Source organism: Scyliorhinus torazame, chromosome 4, assembly GCF_047496885.1.
Source record: "Scyliorhinus torazame isolate Kashiwa2021f chromosome 4, sScyTor2.1, whole genome shotgun sequence".
NCBI classification, from domain to species: domain Eukaryota; kingdom Metazoa; phylum Chordata; class Chondrichthyes; order Carcharhiniformes; family Scyliorhinidae; genus Scyliorhinus; species Scyliorhinus torazame.
The window spans coordinates 350,245,448-350,264,156 of NC_092710.1; the positions used below are offsets into that span (position 1 = coordinate 350,245,448).

The 18,709-nt window shown below is 47.1% G+C and overlaps 1 protein-coding gene across 1 annotated transcript in view; it reads right to left on the reverse strand.

Moving 5' to 3' along the window:
- LOC140411509 (dynein axonemal heavy chain 6-like) overlaps window positions 1–18,709 on the reverse strand; it is a 1,703,852-nt gene that overhangs the window by 1,476,246 nt on the left and 208,897 nt on the right. Inside the window, exon 5 of the mRNA XM_072500595.1 lies at window positions 4,780–4,893. Within this exon, the coding sequence (XP_072356696.1) occupies window positions 4,780–4,893 (114 nt within the window). The remainder of the gene's footprint in view (window positions 1–4,779; window positions 4,894–18,709) is intronic.

The window sequence follows — 18,709 nt, forward strand, 5'->3', positions numbered from 1 at the left end:
ATTATGGCATTGAGATTGAGGAATAGCCATGTCATAGTGAATAGCGGAGTAGGCTCAAAAGGCTGAATGGCCTCCTCCTGCTCCTAGTTTCTGTGTTTCTATGTACACTAAGTGAAGTTAAAACTGTAACTTTAAAATAACCAAATGCACAACTTCTTCTCTGGGTCCCACCACTGTTCCAAACACAGCCTGCCATTCAAACCAAGCAATTTCAGGAGCAGGAGGAGGCCATTCAGCCCTTTGAACCTGCTCTGCTATTCATTATGATCATGGCTGATCATCCAACTCCTGTTCTCGCTTTATCCCCATATCCTTTGATCCCCTTCACCCCAAACACTATACTAACTCCTTCTTTAAAACATATGTTTTGGCCTCAACTACTTTCTGTGGCAGCAAATTCCACAGATACACCACTCTCTGGGTGAAGAATTTTCTTCTCATCTCAGTCCTAAAAGATTTACCCTGTATCCCCACACTGTGACTCCTGGTTCTGGGAACATCCTTCCTGCATCTACCCTGTCTAGTCCTGTTTGAATTTTATAGGTTTCTATGAGATTTCCCCTCATTCTTCTGAACTCCAATTAATACAATCCAAACCGATTAAATCTCTCATCACACGTCAGTCCTGCCACCCCAGCAATCAATCTGGTAAACCTTCGCTGCACTCCCTCTAGAGAAAGAATATCCTTCCTCAGCCAAGGACACCAAAAGGAGACCAGGGCAGCACGGAAGCATAGTGGTCAGCACAATTGCTTCACAGCTCCAGGGTCCCAGGTTCGATTCCCGGCTTGGGTCACTGTCTGTGCGGAGTCTGCACGTTCTCCCTGTGTGTGCGTGGGTTTCCTCCGGGTGATTCCGGTTTCCTCCCACAGTCCAAAGATGTGCAGGTTAGGTGGATTGGCAATGCTAACTTGCCCTTAGTGTCCAAAATTGCCCTTTCTGTTGGGTGGAGCTACTGGGTTATGGGGATAGGGTGGAGGTGTGGTCTTGGGTAGGGTGCTCTTTCCAAGAGCCAGTGCAGACTCGATGGGCTGAATGGCCTCCTTCTGCACTGTAAATTCGATGAAACTATGAATAACTGCACACAATATTTCAGGTGTGGCCTCAGCAAGGCCCTGTACAAATGGAGCAAGACATCCCTATTCCTGTACTTGAATCTTCTCGCTATGAAGGCCAGTATACCATTTGCCTTCTTCACCGCCTGCTGCACCTGCATGCTTACCTTCAGTGACTGGTGTACGAGGACCCACCCCACAGGTCTTGTTGCACATTCCGTTCTCTTAATTTATCGCCATTCAGATAATAATCTGCCTTCTTGTTTTTGCTACCAAAGTGGATAATCTCACATTTATCTGCCATGCTCAATCTCTCAACTTGTCCAAATCACACCGAAGCATCTCTGCATCCTCCTCACAGCTCACCCTCCCACCCATTTGCTAATCTGGAGATACTGGGCGCAATCTACTGGCCGCGATACGCCTGAACTGGAGTATGATGCAGCCAGTAGATGCCAGGAGAGACCTCCCGTGGGCTACCCGACAGCCAGTATATCTCACGAGATATACCCAGGTCTTGCGAGGCATCATGATCAGGATCCCTCCCACAAAAAAAATGCGTCAGGCGGAGCACCCTCTCTTTCTATGAAGTATTTCAGAGTAGAAAATAATCCACTATGAAAAAAAGGCACTCACAAGTTCAAGGTGAGTCGCAGGAGGTTTAGGGGGGATTTGTGGAAAAACCTTTTTACCCAGAGGGCGGTGACGATCTGCAATACGCTGTCTAGGAGGGCTTTAGAGGAGGATTGCCTCACATCCTTTATGAGCACTTGGCACGTCAGATCATTCAAGGCTATGGGCAAATGGGAATAGATAGGCAGGTCAGGTGTTTTTCATGCATCGGTGCAGATTCAATGGGCTGAAGGGCTTCTTATGCACTGTGTTATTCTGTGATTCTGTAATTCTGTGAGACAGGCCACCTGCTCAAAAGAGGAAGCACTTCAGATTTAATGGACTGTGAAGTGCCACAAAAACAAACACATCTTCCCTCTGAGGTAGCCTTCAACTGTCAGTCAAGAGGTTTGCAAAAGTCAATGGGGTGCGAAAGTACAAAAGTATAAAAGCAGGCATACTGCCACAGTGAATCTGCAGAGGTTTGTAAAAGTCAATCGGCTGTCATGTAAGTAACCAAGCAAACAGGGATAAAAGGCATACTGCAGCATTGAAACCACAGACCCTATTGAAACGTCAAGAGGAATGCCATCCTTCTCCAACAGGCAAAGTTCAGAATGGCTCTGTCCAGTGAGAGGATTTTAGGACAGACAAGCTGCAGCTGTGCTTTGCCCTGTCATGGAGTGTTTAACATGAAAGAAAGCAGGCTTAAAATCTTCACAGACCCAAAGCAGACCCTATCCCAGTGGAAACACCCGGGGCGGGATTCTCCGACCCCACGCCGGGTCGGAGAATCGCCGGGGGCGGCTTGAATCCCGCCCCCGCCGGCTGCCGAATTCTCCGGCACCGGGGTTTTGGCGGGGGCGGGACTGGCGCCGTGCCAGTCGGCGGTCGCTGGCAGCGCCCTCCCAGCGATTCTCTGGCCCGCGATGGGCCGAGTGGATGCCTGTTTTTTGCCGGTCCCACCAGCATAAATTAGAATAGGTCCTTACCGGCGGGACCTGGTGGAGCGGGCGGCCTCCGGGGTTCTCGGGGGGGCGCGGGGGGATCTGGCCCCGGGAGGTGCCCCCACGGTGGCCTGGCCCACGATCGGGGCCCACCGATCCGCGGGTGGGCCTGTGCCGTGGGGCACTCTATTCTTCCGCACTGGCGGCTGTAGCGGTCCGCCAGGGCCGGTGCGGAGACAAAGCCCTCTGCGCATGCGCTGGGATGACACCAGCACACGCTGGCGCTCCCGAGTATTTGCCAACTCAGGCCAGCCGGAGGAGGCCCTTCAGCACCGGTTGGCGTGGCACCAAGCCCCTTCCCCACCGGCCGGCGCGGCGCAAACAACTCCGGGGCCGGCCTAGCCCGTGATGCTGCGGAGGATTCCGCACCTTTGGGGTGGCCCGACGGCGGAGTGGTTCACGCCACTCCTTCCCGCCGGAGATGCCCACCCGCCGATTATGGCAGAATCCCACCCCCAATCTGGCTCCCTCCAGCCAAGCCCAAGCCCCCCAACCTCACGAAGGACCCCTGCACAACATCTGGCTAGCGGCTGCTATGTCCTTGTACTCTCTGGAGATAAACGGTGATGGGTACTCACCTCCTTCCTCCCACTCTGAGTCCATCACACCTGGTCCCTGCATTAGCGGATGAATTAAACAGGTATTTTGCATCGGTCTTATATAGAGATTCCAATAACATCCCAGCTGCAAATCAGGAAATGGGAGGCGGGGAGGAACTCAGGTAAATTACAATCACCAGGGAAGTGGATTGAGCAAATTGTTGGGGCTGTGGGCTGACACATCACCAGGACCAGATGGACTTCACCCTAAGGACTTGAAAGGAGTGGCTAATGAGATAGTTGATCCAGTGGTTTGAATTTTCCCTGGATTCAGGGGAGGTTCCATTAGATTGGAAGATAGCAAATATAACTCCTTTATTCAAAAAGGGATGAAGACAGAAAACAGGAAAGTACAGTCCAATTAGCATAACATCTGCCATTGTGAAAATATTAGAAGCCATCATTAAAGCTATTGTAGAAGGGCGCATGCAAAAATTCAAAGCAATCAAGCAGAGTCAACGTAGCTTTGTGGAAGGAAAATCATGTTTGATCAATTTATTGGAGTTATTTGAAAGAGTCACATGCACTGTGGATAAAGAGAACTGGTGGTTGTACTGCATTTGGATTTCCAGAAGGCATTTGATAAGGTGCCATATTGTAGGTTATTGCAGAAAATAGAAGCTATCGGTGCAGGGGCTAACATATTAGCATGGATTGAAGATTGGGTAGCTAACAGGAAACAGAGGGAAGGCACAAATGGGTCATTTTCTGGTTGACAGGATGTGACAAGTAGTGTACCACAGGCGTCAGTGCTGGGGTTTCAACTTATTCCAATTGATATAAATGACTTGGATGAAGGGACCGAATATTGCTAACGTTGAAGATAATAACCTTTACTGTCCAAGTAAGCTTACATTAGCACTGCAATGAAGTTACCGTGAAAAGCCCCGAGTCGGCACATTCCGGTGCCTGTTGGGATACATGGAAAGAGAACTTAAAATGTCCATATTACCTAACAGCACGTCTTTCGGGACTTGGGGAGGAAACCGGGGCATCCAGAGGAAACCCACGCACACACTGGGAGAATGTGCAGACTCTGCACAGTCAGTGACCCAAGCTGGGAATCAAACCTGGGACCCTGGCGCTGTGAAGCAACGGCGTTAACTACTGTGCTACCATGCTGCCCCAAAGTGGATTAAAGGGTGGATGTGGATATTTCCTCTTGTGGGAGAATCTAGAACTAGGGGCCACTGTTAAAAATAAGGGATTACTCATTTACAGCGTGGCAGTGGAAGCAGAAATTTTGGGTGTGGAAGCAGAGTCTTTGAATATTTTTAAAGTTATGGTAAGATGAGCCATGATCTTATTGAATAGCGGAGCAGGCACGGAGAGTGGAGTCGCCCTATCCAAATTCAAATATATATTCCTGGATATGCTCATAGCAGGTCACTGCTTCTGAAGGCAAAATTATACAAATTGTAGACAGCAACCTTTCTAAAAACTGTCATAGTGACTTTGACTTGCTTTGTAACAATAGATCACTACAACAGCAGTTGATGCGCTTACCTGTGATAGTATATGTCGCAGTCAATTTATTAATTGGATCATACTCAGGAGGTTGTTTCTGACCAGCGACAATGACCGCATGGCTGACCATCTCCTTTTCCATTTTTTCTCCACCTGAAACACAAACGACTTCTGGAACCATTGTAATAATAAGTTACACGTTTGCAAAAATTACTTGAAAACTAAAACATAGAAAATTGTTTCCAGTGGGAGGAGGGTTCATAACTCGATGACAAACATGTAAGATAATTGACAAACGAACTTGAGGGGAGATGATGAGAACAGCTTTTACTCGGAAACTATTATAAATTAGACAAAATTGGTGGCTCTATCAAAGCGCCAATACAGATGCATGGGGCATTCCTGAGCTGTATGATTCTACCATTCAATAATCACTAATCATCAATACCCACTCTCAAATACCAGTGCCCCATCAACAAAACACCAAGACCGACTATCAAATAGCAGCTCCCATTCAACTAAACACCAAGACCGACTCTCAAATACCAGCGCCCCATCAACAAAACACCAAGACCCACTCTCAAATACCAGCGCCCCATCAACAAAACACCAAGCCCCACTCTCAAATACCAGCTCCCCTTCAACAAAACACCAAGCCCCACTCTCAAATAGCAGCTTCCCTTCAACAAAACACCAAGACCCACTCTCAAATACCAGCGCCCCATCAACAAAACACCAAGACCGACTCTCAAATAGCAGCTCCCCTTCAAGAAAACACCAAGACCCACTCTCAAATACCAGCTCCCCTTCAACAAAACACCAAGACCCACTCTCAAATACCAGCGCCCCATCAACAAAACACCAAGACCGACTCTCAAATACCAGCTCCCCTTCAACAAAACACCAAGACCCACTCTCAAATACCAGCTTAACGCCATAACACCAAGACCCACTCTCAAATACCAGCTCTTCATCAACACCAAAACATCAAGACCCACTCTCAAATACCAGCTCTTCATCAACACCAAAACATCAAGACCCACTCTCAAATACCAGCTCTTCATCAACACCAAAACATCAAGACCCACTCTCAAATACCAGCTCCCCATCAAGAAAATACCAAGACCCACTCTCAAATACCAGCTCCTCAACACCAAAACACCAAGACCCACTCTCAAATACCTGCTCCTCATCAACACCAAAACATCATGACCCACTCTCAAATACCAGCTCCTCATCAATAAAATACCAATACCCACTCTCAAATATCAGCTCCTCAACACCAAAACACCAAGACCCACTCTCAAATACCAGCTCCTCATCAACAGCAAAACATTAAGATCCACTCTCAAATACCAGCTCCCCATCAATAAAATACCAATACCCACTCTCAAATATCAGCTCCTCAACACCAAAACACCAAGACCCACTCTGAAATACCAGCTCCTCATCAACACCAAAACACCAAGACCCACTCTCAAATACCAGCTCCCCATCAATAAAATACCAAGACCCACTCTCAAATACCAGCTCCCCATCAATAAAATACCAAGACCCACTCTCAAATACCAGCTCCTCAACACCAAAACACCAAGACCCACTCTCAAATACCAGCTCCTCATCAACACCAAAACATCAAGACCCACTCTCAAATACCAGCTCCTCAACACCAAAACACCAAGACCCACTCTCAAATACCAGCTCCTCATCAACACCAAAACATCAAGACCCACTCTCAAATATCAGCTCAACACCAAAACACCAAGACCCACTCTCAAATACCAGCTCCTCATCAACACCAAAACACCAAGACCCTCTCTCAAATACCAGCTCCCCATCAACAAAACACCAAGACCCACTCTCAAATACCAGCTCCTCATCAACTCCAAAGCACCAAGAAACACTCCCAAATACCAGCTCATCATCAGCAACAAAACACCAAGAACCACTCTCAAATATCAGCTCCCCATCAAAGAAACACCCAAGACCCACTCTCAAATACCAGCTCCTCATCAACACCAAAGCACCAAGGCCCACTCTAAAATACCAGCTCCCCATCAAACAAACACCAAGACCCACTCGCAAATACCAGCTCCTCATCAACACCAAAACACGAAGACACACTCTCAAATACCAGCTCCTCATCAACACCAAAACACGAAGACACACTCTCAAATACCAGCTCCTCATCAACACCAAAACACCAAGGCCCACTCTCAAATACCAGCTCCTCATCAACACCAAAACACCAAGACCCACTCTCAAATACCAGCTCAACACCAAAACACCAAGACCCACTCTCAAATACCAGCTCAACACCAAAACACCAAGACCCACTCTCAAATACCAGCTCCTCATCACCAAAACATCAAGACCCTTTCTCAAATACCAGCTCCTCATCAATAAAACACCAAGACCGACTCTCAAATGCCAGCTCTTCATCAACACCAAATCACCAAGACCCACTCTCAAATACCAGCTCAACACCATAACACCAAGACCCACTCTCAAATACCAGCTCCCCATCAACACCAAATCACCTAGACCCACTCTCAAATAACAGCTCAACACCATAACACCAAGACCCACTCTCAAATACCAGCTCCCCATCAACAAAACACCAAGACCCACTCTCAAATACCAGCTCGTCAACACCAAAACACCAAGACACACTCTCAAATACCAGCTCGTCAACACCAAAACACCAAGACACACTCTCAAATACCAGCTCCTCATCAACACCAAAACACCAAGACCCACTCTCAAATACCAGCTCCTCATCAACACCAAAACACCAAGACACACTCTCAAATACCAGCTCCTCATCAACACCAAAACACCAAGACCCACTCTCAAATACCAGCTCCTCATCAACACCAAAACACCAATACCCACTCTCAAATACCAGCTCCTCAACACCAAAACACCAAGACCCACTCTGAAATACCAGCTCCTCAACACCAAGACCCACTCTCAAATTCCAACTCAACACCAAAACACCAAGACCCACACTCAAAGACTAGCTCCCCATCAACAAAAGACGAAGAACGACTCTCAAATACCATCTCCTCATCAACACCAAAACACCAACACCCACTCTCAAATACCAGCTCCTCATCAACACCAAAACACCAAGACCCACTCTCAAATACCATCTCCTCATCAACACCAAAACACCAAGACCCACTCTCAAATACTAGCTCCTCATCAACACCAAAACACCAAGACCCACTGTCAAATCCCAGCTCCCCATCAAGAAAACACCAAAACCCACTCTCAAATACCAGCTCCCCATCAACAAAACACCAAGACCCACTCTCAAATACCAGCTCCTCAACACCAAAACACCAAGACCCACTCTCAAATACCAGTTCAACACCAAAACACCAAGACCCAACCTCAAATACCAGCTCCCCATCAACGCCAAAGCACCAAGACCCACTCTCAAATACCACTCCTCAAGGCCAAAACACCAAGACACACTCACAAATTGACTTAATTAAGGCATACAAGATGATCAGAGGATTAGATAGGGTGGACAGTGAGAGCCTTTTTCCTCGGATGGTGATGTCTAGCACGAGGGGACATAGCTTTAAATTGAGGGGAGATAGGTATAGGACAGACGTCAGAGGTAAGTTCTTCACTCAGAGAGTATTAAGGACGTGGAATGCCCTGCCTGAAAGAGTAGTGGACTCGCCAACACGAAGGGCATTCAAATGGTCATTGGATAGACATATAGACGATGAGGGAATAGTGTAGATGGGCTTTAGAGTGGTTTCACAGGTCGGCGCAACATCGAGGGCCGAAGGGCCTGTACTGCGCTGTAATGTTCTATGTCCTATGTTCTATGTTCAAACACCAGCTCCCCATCAACAAAACACCAAGACCCACTCTCAAATACCAGCTCCCCATCAACACCAAAACACCAAGTCCCACTCTCAAATCCCAGCTCCACATCAACACCAAAACACCAAGACCCACTCTCAAATACCAGCTCCTCTACACCAAAACACCAAGACACACTCTCAAATACCAGCTCCTTAACACCAAAAAACCAAGACACACTCTCAAATACCAGCTGCTCAACGCCAAAACATCAAGACACACTCTCAAATACCAGCTGCTCAACGCCAAAACACCAAGACCCACTCTCAAATACCAGCACCTCATCAACACCAAAACACCAAGACACACTCTCAAATACCAGCTCAATGCCAAAACATCAAGACCCACTCTCAAATACCAGCTCCTCAACACCAAAACACCAAGGCCCACTCTCAAATACCAGCTCCCCATCAAACAAACACCAAGACACACTCTCAAATACCAGCTCCTCATCAACACCAAAACACTAAGACACACTCTCAAATACCAGCTCCTCATCAACACCAAAACACCAAGACCCACTCTCAAATACCAGCTCAACACCAAAACACCAAGACCCACTCTCGAATACGTTCTCAACACCAAAACACCAAGACCCACTCTCAAATACCAGCTCAACACCAAAACACCATGACCCGCTCTCAAAAACCAGCTCCCCATCAACACCAAAACACTGAGACCCACTCTCAAATACCAGCTCCTCTACACCAACGCACCAAGACCCACTCTCAAATACCAGCTCCTCATCAACACCAAAACACCAAGGCCCACTCTCAAATACCAGCTCCTCATCAACACCAAAACACTAAGACCCACTCTCAAATACCAGCTCCTCATCAACACCAAAACACCAAGACCCACTCTCAAATACCAGCTCCCCATGAACACCAAAACACCAAGACCCACACTCAAATACCAGCTCCCAATCAACGCCAAAGCACCAAGACCCACTCTCAAATACCACTCCTCAAGACCAAAACACCAAGACACACTCACAAATTGACTTAATTAAGGCATACAAGATGATCAGAGGATTAGATAGGGTGGACAGTGAGAGCCTTTTTCCTCGGATGGTGATGTCCAGCACAAGGGGACATAGCTTTAAATTGAGGGGAGATAGGTATAGGACAGACGTCAGAGGTAAGTTCTTTACTCAGAGAGTATTAAGGACGTGGAATGCCCTGCCTGCAAGAGTAGTGGACTCGCCAACACGAAGGGCATTCAAATAGTCATTGGATAGACATATAGACGATGAGGGAATAGTGTAGATGGGCTTTAGAGTGGTTTCACAGGTCGGCGCAACATCGAGGGCCGAAGGCCCTGTACTGCACTGTAATGTTCTATGTTCTATGTTCTATGTTCAAACACCAGCTCCCCATCAACAAAACACCAAGACCCACTCTCAAATACCAGCTCCCCATCAACACCAAAACACCAAGTCCCACTCTCAAATACCAGCTCCACATCAACACCAAAACACCAAGACCCACTCTCAAATACCAGCTCCTCTACACCAAAACACCAAGACACACTCTCAAATACCAGCTCCTTAACACCAAAAAACCAAGACACACTCTCAAATACCAGCTGCTCAATGCCAAAACATCAAGACACACTCTCAAATACCAGCTCAATGCCAAAACATCAAGACACACTCTCAAATACCAGCTGCTCAACGCCAAAACACCAAGACCCACTCTCAAATACCAGCACCTCATCAACACCAAAACACCAAGACACACTCTCAAATACCAGCTCAATGCCAAAACATCAAGACCCACTCTCAAATACCAGCTCCTCAACACCAAAACACCAAGGCCCACTCTCAAATACCAGCTCCCCATCAAACAAACACCAAGACACACTCTCAAATACCAGCTCCCCATCAACACCAAAACACCAAGACACACTCTCAAATACCAGCTCCTCATCAACACCAAAACACTAAGACACACTCTCAAATACCAGCTCCTCATCAACACCAAAACACCAAGGCCCACTCTCAAATACCAGCTCCTCATCAACACCAAAACACCAAGACCCACTCTCAAATACCAGCTCAACACCAAAACACCAAGACCCACTCTCGAATACGTTCTCAACACCAAAACACCAAGACCCACTCTCAAATACCAGCTCAACACCAAAACACCATGACCCGCTCTCAAAAACCAGCTCCCCATCAACACCAAAACACTGAGACCCACTCTCAAATACCAGCTCCTCTACACCAACGCACCAAGACCCACTCTCAAATACCACTCCTCAAGACCAAAACACCAAGACACACTCACAAATTGACTTAATTAAGGCATACAAGATGATCAGAGGATTAGATAGGGTGGACAGTGAGAGCCTTTTTCCTCGGATGGTGATGTCCAGCACGAGGGGACATAGCTTTAAATTGAGGGGAGATAGGTATAGGACAGACGTCAGAGGTAAGTTCTTTACTCAGAGAGTATTAAGGACGTGGAATGCCCTGCCTGCAAGAGTAGTGGACTCGCCAACACGAAGGGCATTCAAATGGTCATTGGATAGACATATAGACGATGAGGGAATAGTGAAGATGGGCTTTAGAGTGGTTTCACAGGTCGGCGCAACATAGAGGGCCGAAGGGCCTGTACTGCACTGTAATGTTCTATGTTCTATGTTCAAACACCAGCTCCCCATCAACAAAACACCAAGACCCACTCTCAAATACCAGCTCCCCATCAACACCAAAACACCAAGTCCCACTCTCAAATACCAGCTCCACATCAACACCAAAACACCAAGACCCACTCTCAAATACCAGCTCCTCTACACCAAAACACCAAGACACACTCTCAAATACCAGCTCCTCAACACCAAAAAACCAAGACACACTCTCAAATACCAGCTGCTCAACGCCAAAACATCAAGACACACTCTCAAATACCAGCTCAATGCCAAAACATCAAGACACACTCTCAAATACCAGCTGCTCAACGCCAAAACACCAAGACCCACTCTCAAATACCAGCTCCACATCAACACCAAAACACCAAGGCCCACTCTCAAATACCAGCTCCCCATCAACACCAAAACACCAAGGCCCACTCTCAAATACCAGCTCCACATCAACACCAAAACACCAAGACCCACTCTCAAATACCAGCTCCTCTACACCAAAACACCAAGACACACTCTCAAATACCAGCTCCTCAACACCAAAAAACCAAGACACACTCTCAAATACCAGCTGCTCAACGCCAAAACATCAAGACACACTCTCAAATACCAGCAGCTCAACGCCAAAACACCAAGACCCACTCTCAAATACCAGCGCCTCATCAACACCAAAACACCAAGACACACTCTCAAATACCAGCTCAATGCCAAAACATCAAGACCCACTCTCAAATACCAGCAGCCCAACGCCAAAACATCAAGACGCACTCTCAAATACCAGCTCCTCATCAACACCAAAACACTAAGACACACTCTCAAATACCAGCTCCTCATCAACACCAAAACACCAAGGCCCACTCCCAAATACCAGCTCCTCATCAACACCAAAACACCAAGACCCACTCTCAAATACCAGCTCAACACCAAAACACCAAGACCCACTCTCGAATACGTTCTCAAGACCAAAACGACAAGACCCGCTCTCAAAAACCAGCTCCCCATCAACAGCAAAACACCAAGACCCACTCTCAAATACCAGCTCCTCATCACCAAAACATCAAGATCTTTCTCAAATAGCAGCTCCTCATCAATAAAACAGAAGACCGACTCTCAAATACCAGCTCCTCATCAACACCAAAACACTAAGACCCAGTCTCAAATACCAGCTCCTCATCAACACCAAATCACCAAGGCCCACTCTCAAATACCACTCCTCAAGGCCAAAACACCAAGACCCACTCTCAAATAACAGCTCAACACCATAACACCAAGACCCACTCTCAAATACCAGCTCAACACCAAAACACCAAGACACACTCTCAAATACCAGCTCCTCATCAACACCAAAACACCAAGACCCAGTCTCAAATACCAGCTCCTCAACACCAAAACACCAAGACCCACTCTGAAATACCAGCTCCTCAACACCAAGACCCACTCTAAAATTCCAACTCAACACCAAAACACCAAGACCCACACTCAAAGACTAGCTCCCCATCAACAAAACACTAAGAACGACTCTCAAATACCAGCTCCTCAACAACACCAAAACACCAAGACCCACTGTCAAATACCAGCTCCCCACCAACACCAAAACGCCAAGACCAAGTCTCAAATACCATCTCCTCAACACCAAAACGCCAAGACCCACTCTCAAATGCCAGCTCCTCATCAACAAAACACAAAGACCCACTCTCAAATACCAGCTCCTCAACACCAAAACACCAAGACCCACTCTCAAATACCAGCTCAACACCAAAACATCAAGGCCCACTCTCAAATACCAGCTCCCCAGAAACACAAAAACACTAAGGCCCACTCTCAAATACCAGCTCCTCATCAACACCAAAACACCAAGAACCACTCCCAAATACCAGCTCCCCATCAACACCAAAACACCACGGCCCACTCTCAAATACCAGCTCCTCATCAACACCAAAACACCAAGGCCAACTCTCAAATGCCAGCTCCTCATCAACAAAACACCAAGACCCACTCTCAAATACCAGCTTCCCATCAACACCAAAACACCAAGGCCCACTCTCAAATACCAGCTTCCCATCAACACCAAAACACCAAGACCCACTCTCAAATATCAGCTCAACACCAAAACACCAAGGCCCACTTTCAAATACCAGCTCCTCATCAACACAAAAACACGAAGGCTCACTCTCAAATACCAGCTCCTCATCAACACCAAAACACCAAGACCCACTCTCAAATACCAGCTCCTCAACACCAACGCACCAAGACCCACTCTCAAATACCAGCTCCTCAACACCAAAACACCAAGGCCCACTCTCAAATACCAGCTTAACACCAAAATACCAAGACCCACTCTCAAATCCCAGCTCCACATCAACACCAAAACACCAAGACCCACTCTCAAATCCCAGCTCCACATCAACACCAAAACACCAAGACCCACTCTCAAATACAAACTCCTCAACACCAAAACACCAAGACCCACTCTCAAATACCAGCTCAACACCAAAATACCAAGATGCACTCTCAAATACCAGCTCCCCATCAACACCAAAACACCAAGACCCACTCTCAAATATCAGCTCAACACCAAAATACGAAGACCCACTCTCAAATACCACCTCCTCAATACTAAAACACCAAGACCCACTCTCAAATACCAGCTTCCCATCAACACCAAAACACCAAGACCCACTCTCAAATATCATTTCAACAGCAAAATACCAAGACCGACTCTCAAATACCAGCTCCTCAACACGAAAACACCAAGACCCACTCTCAAATACCAGCTCCTCAACACCAAAACACCAAGACCCACTCTCAAACATCAGCTCCCCATCAACACCAAAACACCAAGACCCACTCTCAAACATCAGCTCCCCATCAACACCAAAACATCAAGACCCACTCTCAAATACCAGCTCCCCATCAACAAAACACCACGGCCCACTCTCAAATACCAGCTCCTCATCAACACCAAAACACCAAGGCCAACTCTCAAATGCCAGCTCCTCATCAACAAAACACCAAGACCCACTCTCAAATACCAGCTCCTCAACACCAAAACACCAAGACACACTCTCAAATACCAGCTTCCCATCAACACCAAAACACCAAGGCCCACTCTCAAATACCAGCTTCCCATCAACACCAAAACACCAAGGCCCACTCTCAAATACCAGCTTCCCATCAACACCAAAACACCAAGACCCACTCTCAAATATCAGCTCAACACCAAAACACCAAGGCCCACTTTCAAATACCAGCTCCTCATCAACACAAAAACACGAAGGCTCACTCTCAAATACCAGCTCCTCATCAACACCAAAACACCAAGACCCACTCTCAAATACCAGCTCCTCAACACCAAAACACCAAGGCCCACTCTCAAATACCAGCTTAACACCAAAATACCAAGACCCACTCTCAAATCCCAGCTCCACATCAACACCAAAACACCAAGACCCATTCTCAAATACAAACTCCTCAACACCAAAACACCAAGACCCACTCTCAAATACCAGCTCAACACCAAAATACCAAGATGCACTCTCAAATACCAGCTCCCCATCAACACCAAAACACCAAGACCCACTCTCAAATATCAGCTCAACACCAAAATACGAAGACCCACTCTCAAATACCACCTCCTCAATACTAAAACACCAAGACCCACTCTCAAATACCAGCTTCCCATCAACACCAAAACACCAAGACCCACTCTCAAATATCATTTCAACAGCAAAATACCAAGACCGACTCTCAAATACCAGCTCCTCAACACCAAAACACCAAGGCCCACTCTCAAATACCAGCTCCTCAACACCAAAACACCAAGACACACTCTCAAACACCAGCTCCCCATCAACACCAAAACACCAAGACCCACTCTCAAATAACAGCTCAACACCATAACACCAAGACCCACTCTCAAATACCAGCTCCTCAAGACCAAAACACCAAGACACACTCTCAAATACCAGCTCCTCAAGACCAAAACACCAAGACACACTCACAAATTGACTTAATTAAGGCATACAAGATGATCAGAGGATTAGGTAGGGTGGACAGTGAGAGCCTTTTTCCTCGGATGGTGATGTGCAGCACGAGGGGACATAGCTTTAAATTGAGGGTAGATAGATATAGGACAGACGTCAGAGGTAAGTTCTTTACTCAGAGAGTATTAAGGACGTGGAATGCCCTGCCTGCAAGAATGGTGGACTCGCCAACACGAAGGGCAGTCAAATGGTCATTGGATAGACATATGGACGAAGAGGGAATAGTGTAGATGGGCTTTAGAGTGGCTTCACAAGTCGGCGCAACATTGAGGGCCGAAGGGCCTGTACTGCGCTGTAATGTTCTATGTCCTATGTTCTATGTTCAAACACCAGCTCCCCATCAACAAAGCACCAAGACCCTCTCTCAAATACCAGCTCCTCAACACCAAAACACCAAGAACCACTCTCAAATACCAGCTCCTCAACACGAAAACACCAAGACCCACTCTCAAATACCAGCTCCTCAACACCAAAACACCAAGACCCACTCTCAAATACCAGCTCCTCAACACCAAAACACCAAGGCCCACTCTCAAATATTAGCTCCCTCAGACCAGGACCACTTGCAGAACCTGGCCGAGGTTCTCTGAAGATTCGAGGCACCCGGAGTACGCCTACGTTGGGAGAAATGTATGTTCCATGCTGCAGAGGTTACCTATTTAGTATACCGCATGGACTGTCACGGCTTGCACCTAATTGAAGACAAGATCCAAGCAATCAGGCAGTCCGCCTGTCCCAGAGGGACAGAGGGAACTTCGTTCTTTCCTGGGATTGATAAATAACTAAGGGAAATTCATCCCCAACCAGGCAACCATCGAGAGGTTGGCACAGCAATGTGTGCAGTGCCAGGAGCACCAAAAATTGATATTTATGTGAACATTAGCAATCTTCTTTTCAGGCAGTCACTCCGCTTCCTTCCACGCCAGGTTCTGGGTCTTGGGGTTACCTATAGGTTCACTGCTGGATCCGCACACTGTGCCACAGGTAGGACAGAAGATATTTGATGATGTGGATGGACGGGACACTCAGATATTGGGACACTCCTTCCACTGTTTGCACTTGGCCTCCGCCTGCATCTGCTGAAGATGCTCAAAATGGTTGGCACCTTTGGTGATGCTTCTTCTCGAATTTCGGCCGTCGCGAGAACGATTGGTGGGGATGTGGCTTTTTTTAAGGTTGGCTTTGAGGATGTCCCTGAAATGTTTCCTTTGCTTTCCTGGTAACCGCTTCTCATGTCAAAGCTTGAAGGAGAGAGCTTGTTTTGAGAGTTTTGTGTCATGGGGATGACATGGCCTGCCCAACATAGCTGATTGACCATAATACTGGGGATGTTGACCTGAGAGAGGTTACTGATACTGTATCTATCCTGCCATTGATTTTGAGGGTTTTGCAGAGGTGGTGATATTGGTCCAGGGATTAAAGTTGTCAGCTGTATGTTGTCCTTGTCTTTGCTGCATACAGGAGGACAGGCAGCACTGTAGGCCTTCTGACCATGAGCTTTGTGCCAGGTTTGAGGTCTTTGTCATCAAACATTATTTTCCTCAGATGGTCGAAAGCTGCTTTGGCACACTGAAGGTGATATGGAGTTCCATTGTCGATTGTCTGCGCTTGCTGAGAGTATGAGAAATATGATTCACGTGTCCAATGGTTCACCAAGGAACTTGATAGTCAACGGGCAGTGTGGCATAAATGGATACATAGAAGATAGGAGCAGGAGGAAGCCTTTTGGCCCTTCGAGCCTACTCCGCCATTCATCACAATCATGGCTGATCATCCAACTCAATAGCCTAATCCGGCTTTCTCCCCATAACCTGTGATCCCATTCTCCCCAAGTGCGTTATCCAGCTGCCTCTTGAATATATTCAATGTTTTAGCATCAACTACTTCCTGTGGTAATGAATTCCACAGGCTCACCACTCTTTGGGTGAAGAATTGTCTCCTTATATCTGTCCAAAATGGTTTACTCTGAATCCTCAGGCTGTGACCCCTGGTTGTAGACACACCCATCATTGGTAACATCTTGGATTGGATTGGATTTGTTTATTGTCACGTGTACCGAGGTACAGTGAAAAATATTTTTCTGCGAGCAGCTCAACAGATCATTAAGTACATGAGAAGAAAAGGGAATAAAAGAAAATACATAATAGGGCAATGTAACTACATAAGCACTGGCATCGGATGAAGCATACAGGGTGTAGTGTTAATGAAATCAGTCCATAAGAGGGTCATTTAGGAGTCTGGTGACAGTGGGGAAGAAGCTGTTTTTGAGTCTGTTCGTGCGTGTTCTCAGACTTCTGTATCTCCTGCCCAATGGAAGAAGTTGGAAGAATGAGTAAGCCGGGTGGGAGGGGTCTTTGATTATACTGCCCGCTTTCCCCAGGCAGCGGGAGGTGTAGATGGAGTCAATGGATGGGAGGCAGGTTCGTGTGATGGACTGCGCAGTGTTCACGACTCTCTGAAGTTTCTTGCGGTCCTGGGCCGAGCAGTTGCCATACCAGGCTGTGATGTTGCCTGATAGGATGCTTTCTATGGTGTATCTGTAAAAGTTGGTAAGAGTCAATGTGGACATGCCGAATTTCCTTAGTTTCCTGAGGAAGTATAGGCGCTGTTGTGCTTCCGTGGTGGTAGCGTCGACGTGGGTGGACCAGGACAAATTTTTGGAGATGTGCACCCCTTGGAATTTGAAACATCTCCACCTCGGCCCCGTTGATGCTGACAGGGGTGTGTACAGTACTTTGCTTCCTGAAGTCAATTACCAGCTCTTTAGTTTTGCTGGCATTGAGGGACAGATTGTTGTCCCTACACCACTCCACTAGGTTCTCTATCTCCCTCCTGTTTTCGGACTCATCGTTATTCGGGATCCGGCACACTATGGTCGTATCGTCAGCAAACTTGTAGATGGAGTTGGAACCAAGTTTTGCCACGCAGTCGTGTGTGTACAGGGAGTAGAGTAGGGAGCTAAGTACGCAGCCTTGCGGGGCACCAGTGTTGAGGACTACTGTGGAGGAGGTGTTGTTGTTCATTCTTCCTGATTGTGGTCTGTTGGTCAGAAAATCGAGGATCCAGTTGCAGAGTGGGGAGCTAAGTCCTAGGTTTTGGAGCTTTGATATGAGCTTGGCTGGGATTATGGTGTTGAAGGCAGAGCTGTAGTCAATAAATAGGAGTCTAATGTAGGAGTCCATAGAACATAGAACGATACAGCGCAGTGCAGCCCCTTCGGCCCACGATGTTGCACCGAAACAAAAGCCATCTAACCGACACTATGCCATTATCATCCATATGCTTATCCAATAAACTTTTAAATGCCCTTAATGTTGGTGAGTTCACTACTGTTGCAGGTAGGGCAATCCACGGCCTCACCACTCTTTGCGTAAAGAACCTACCTCTGACCT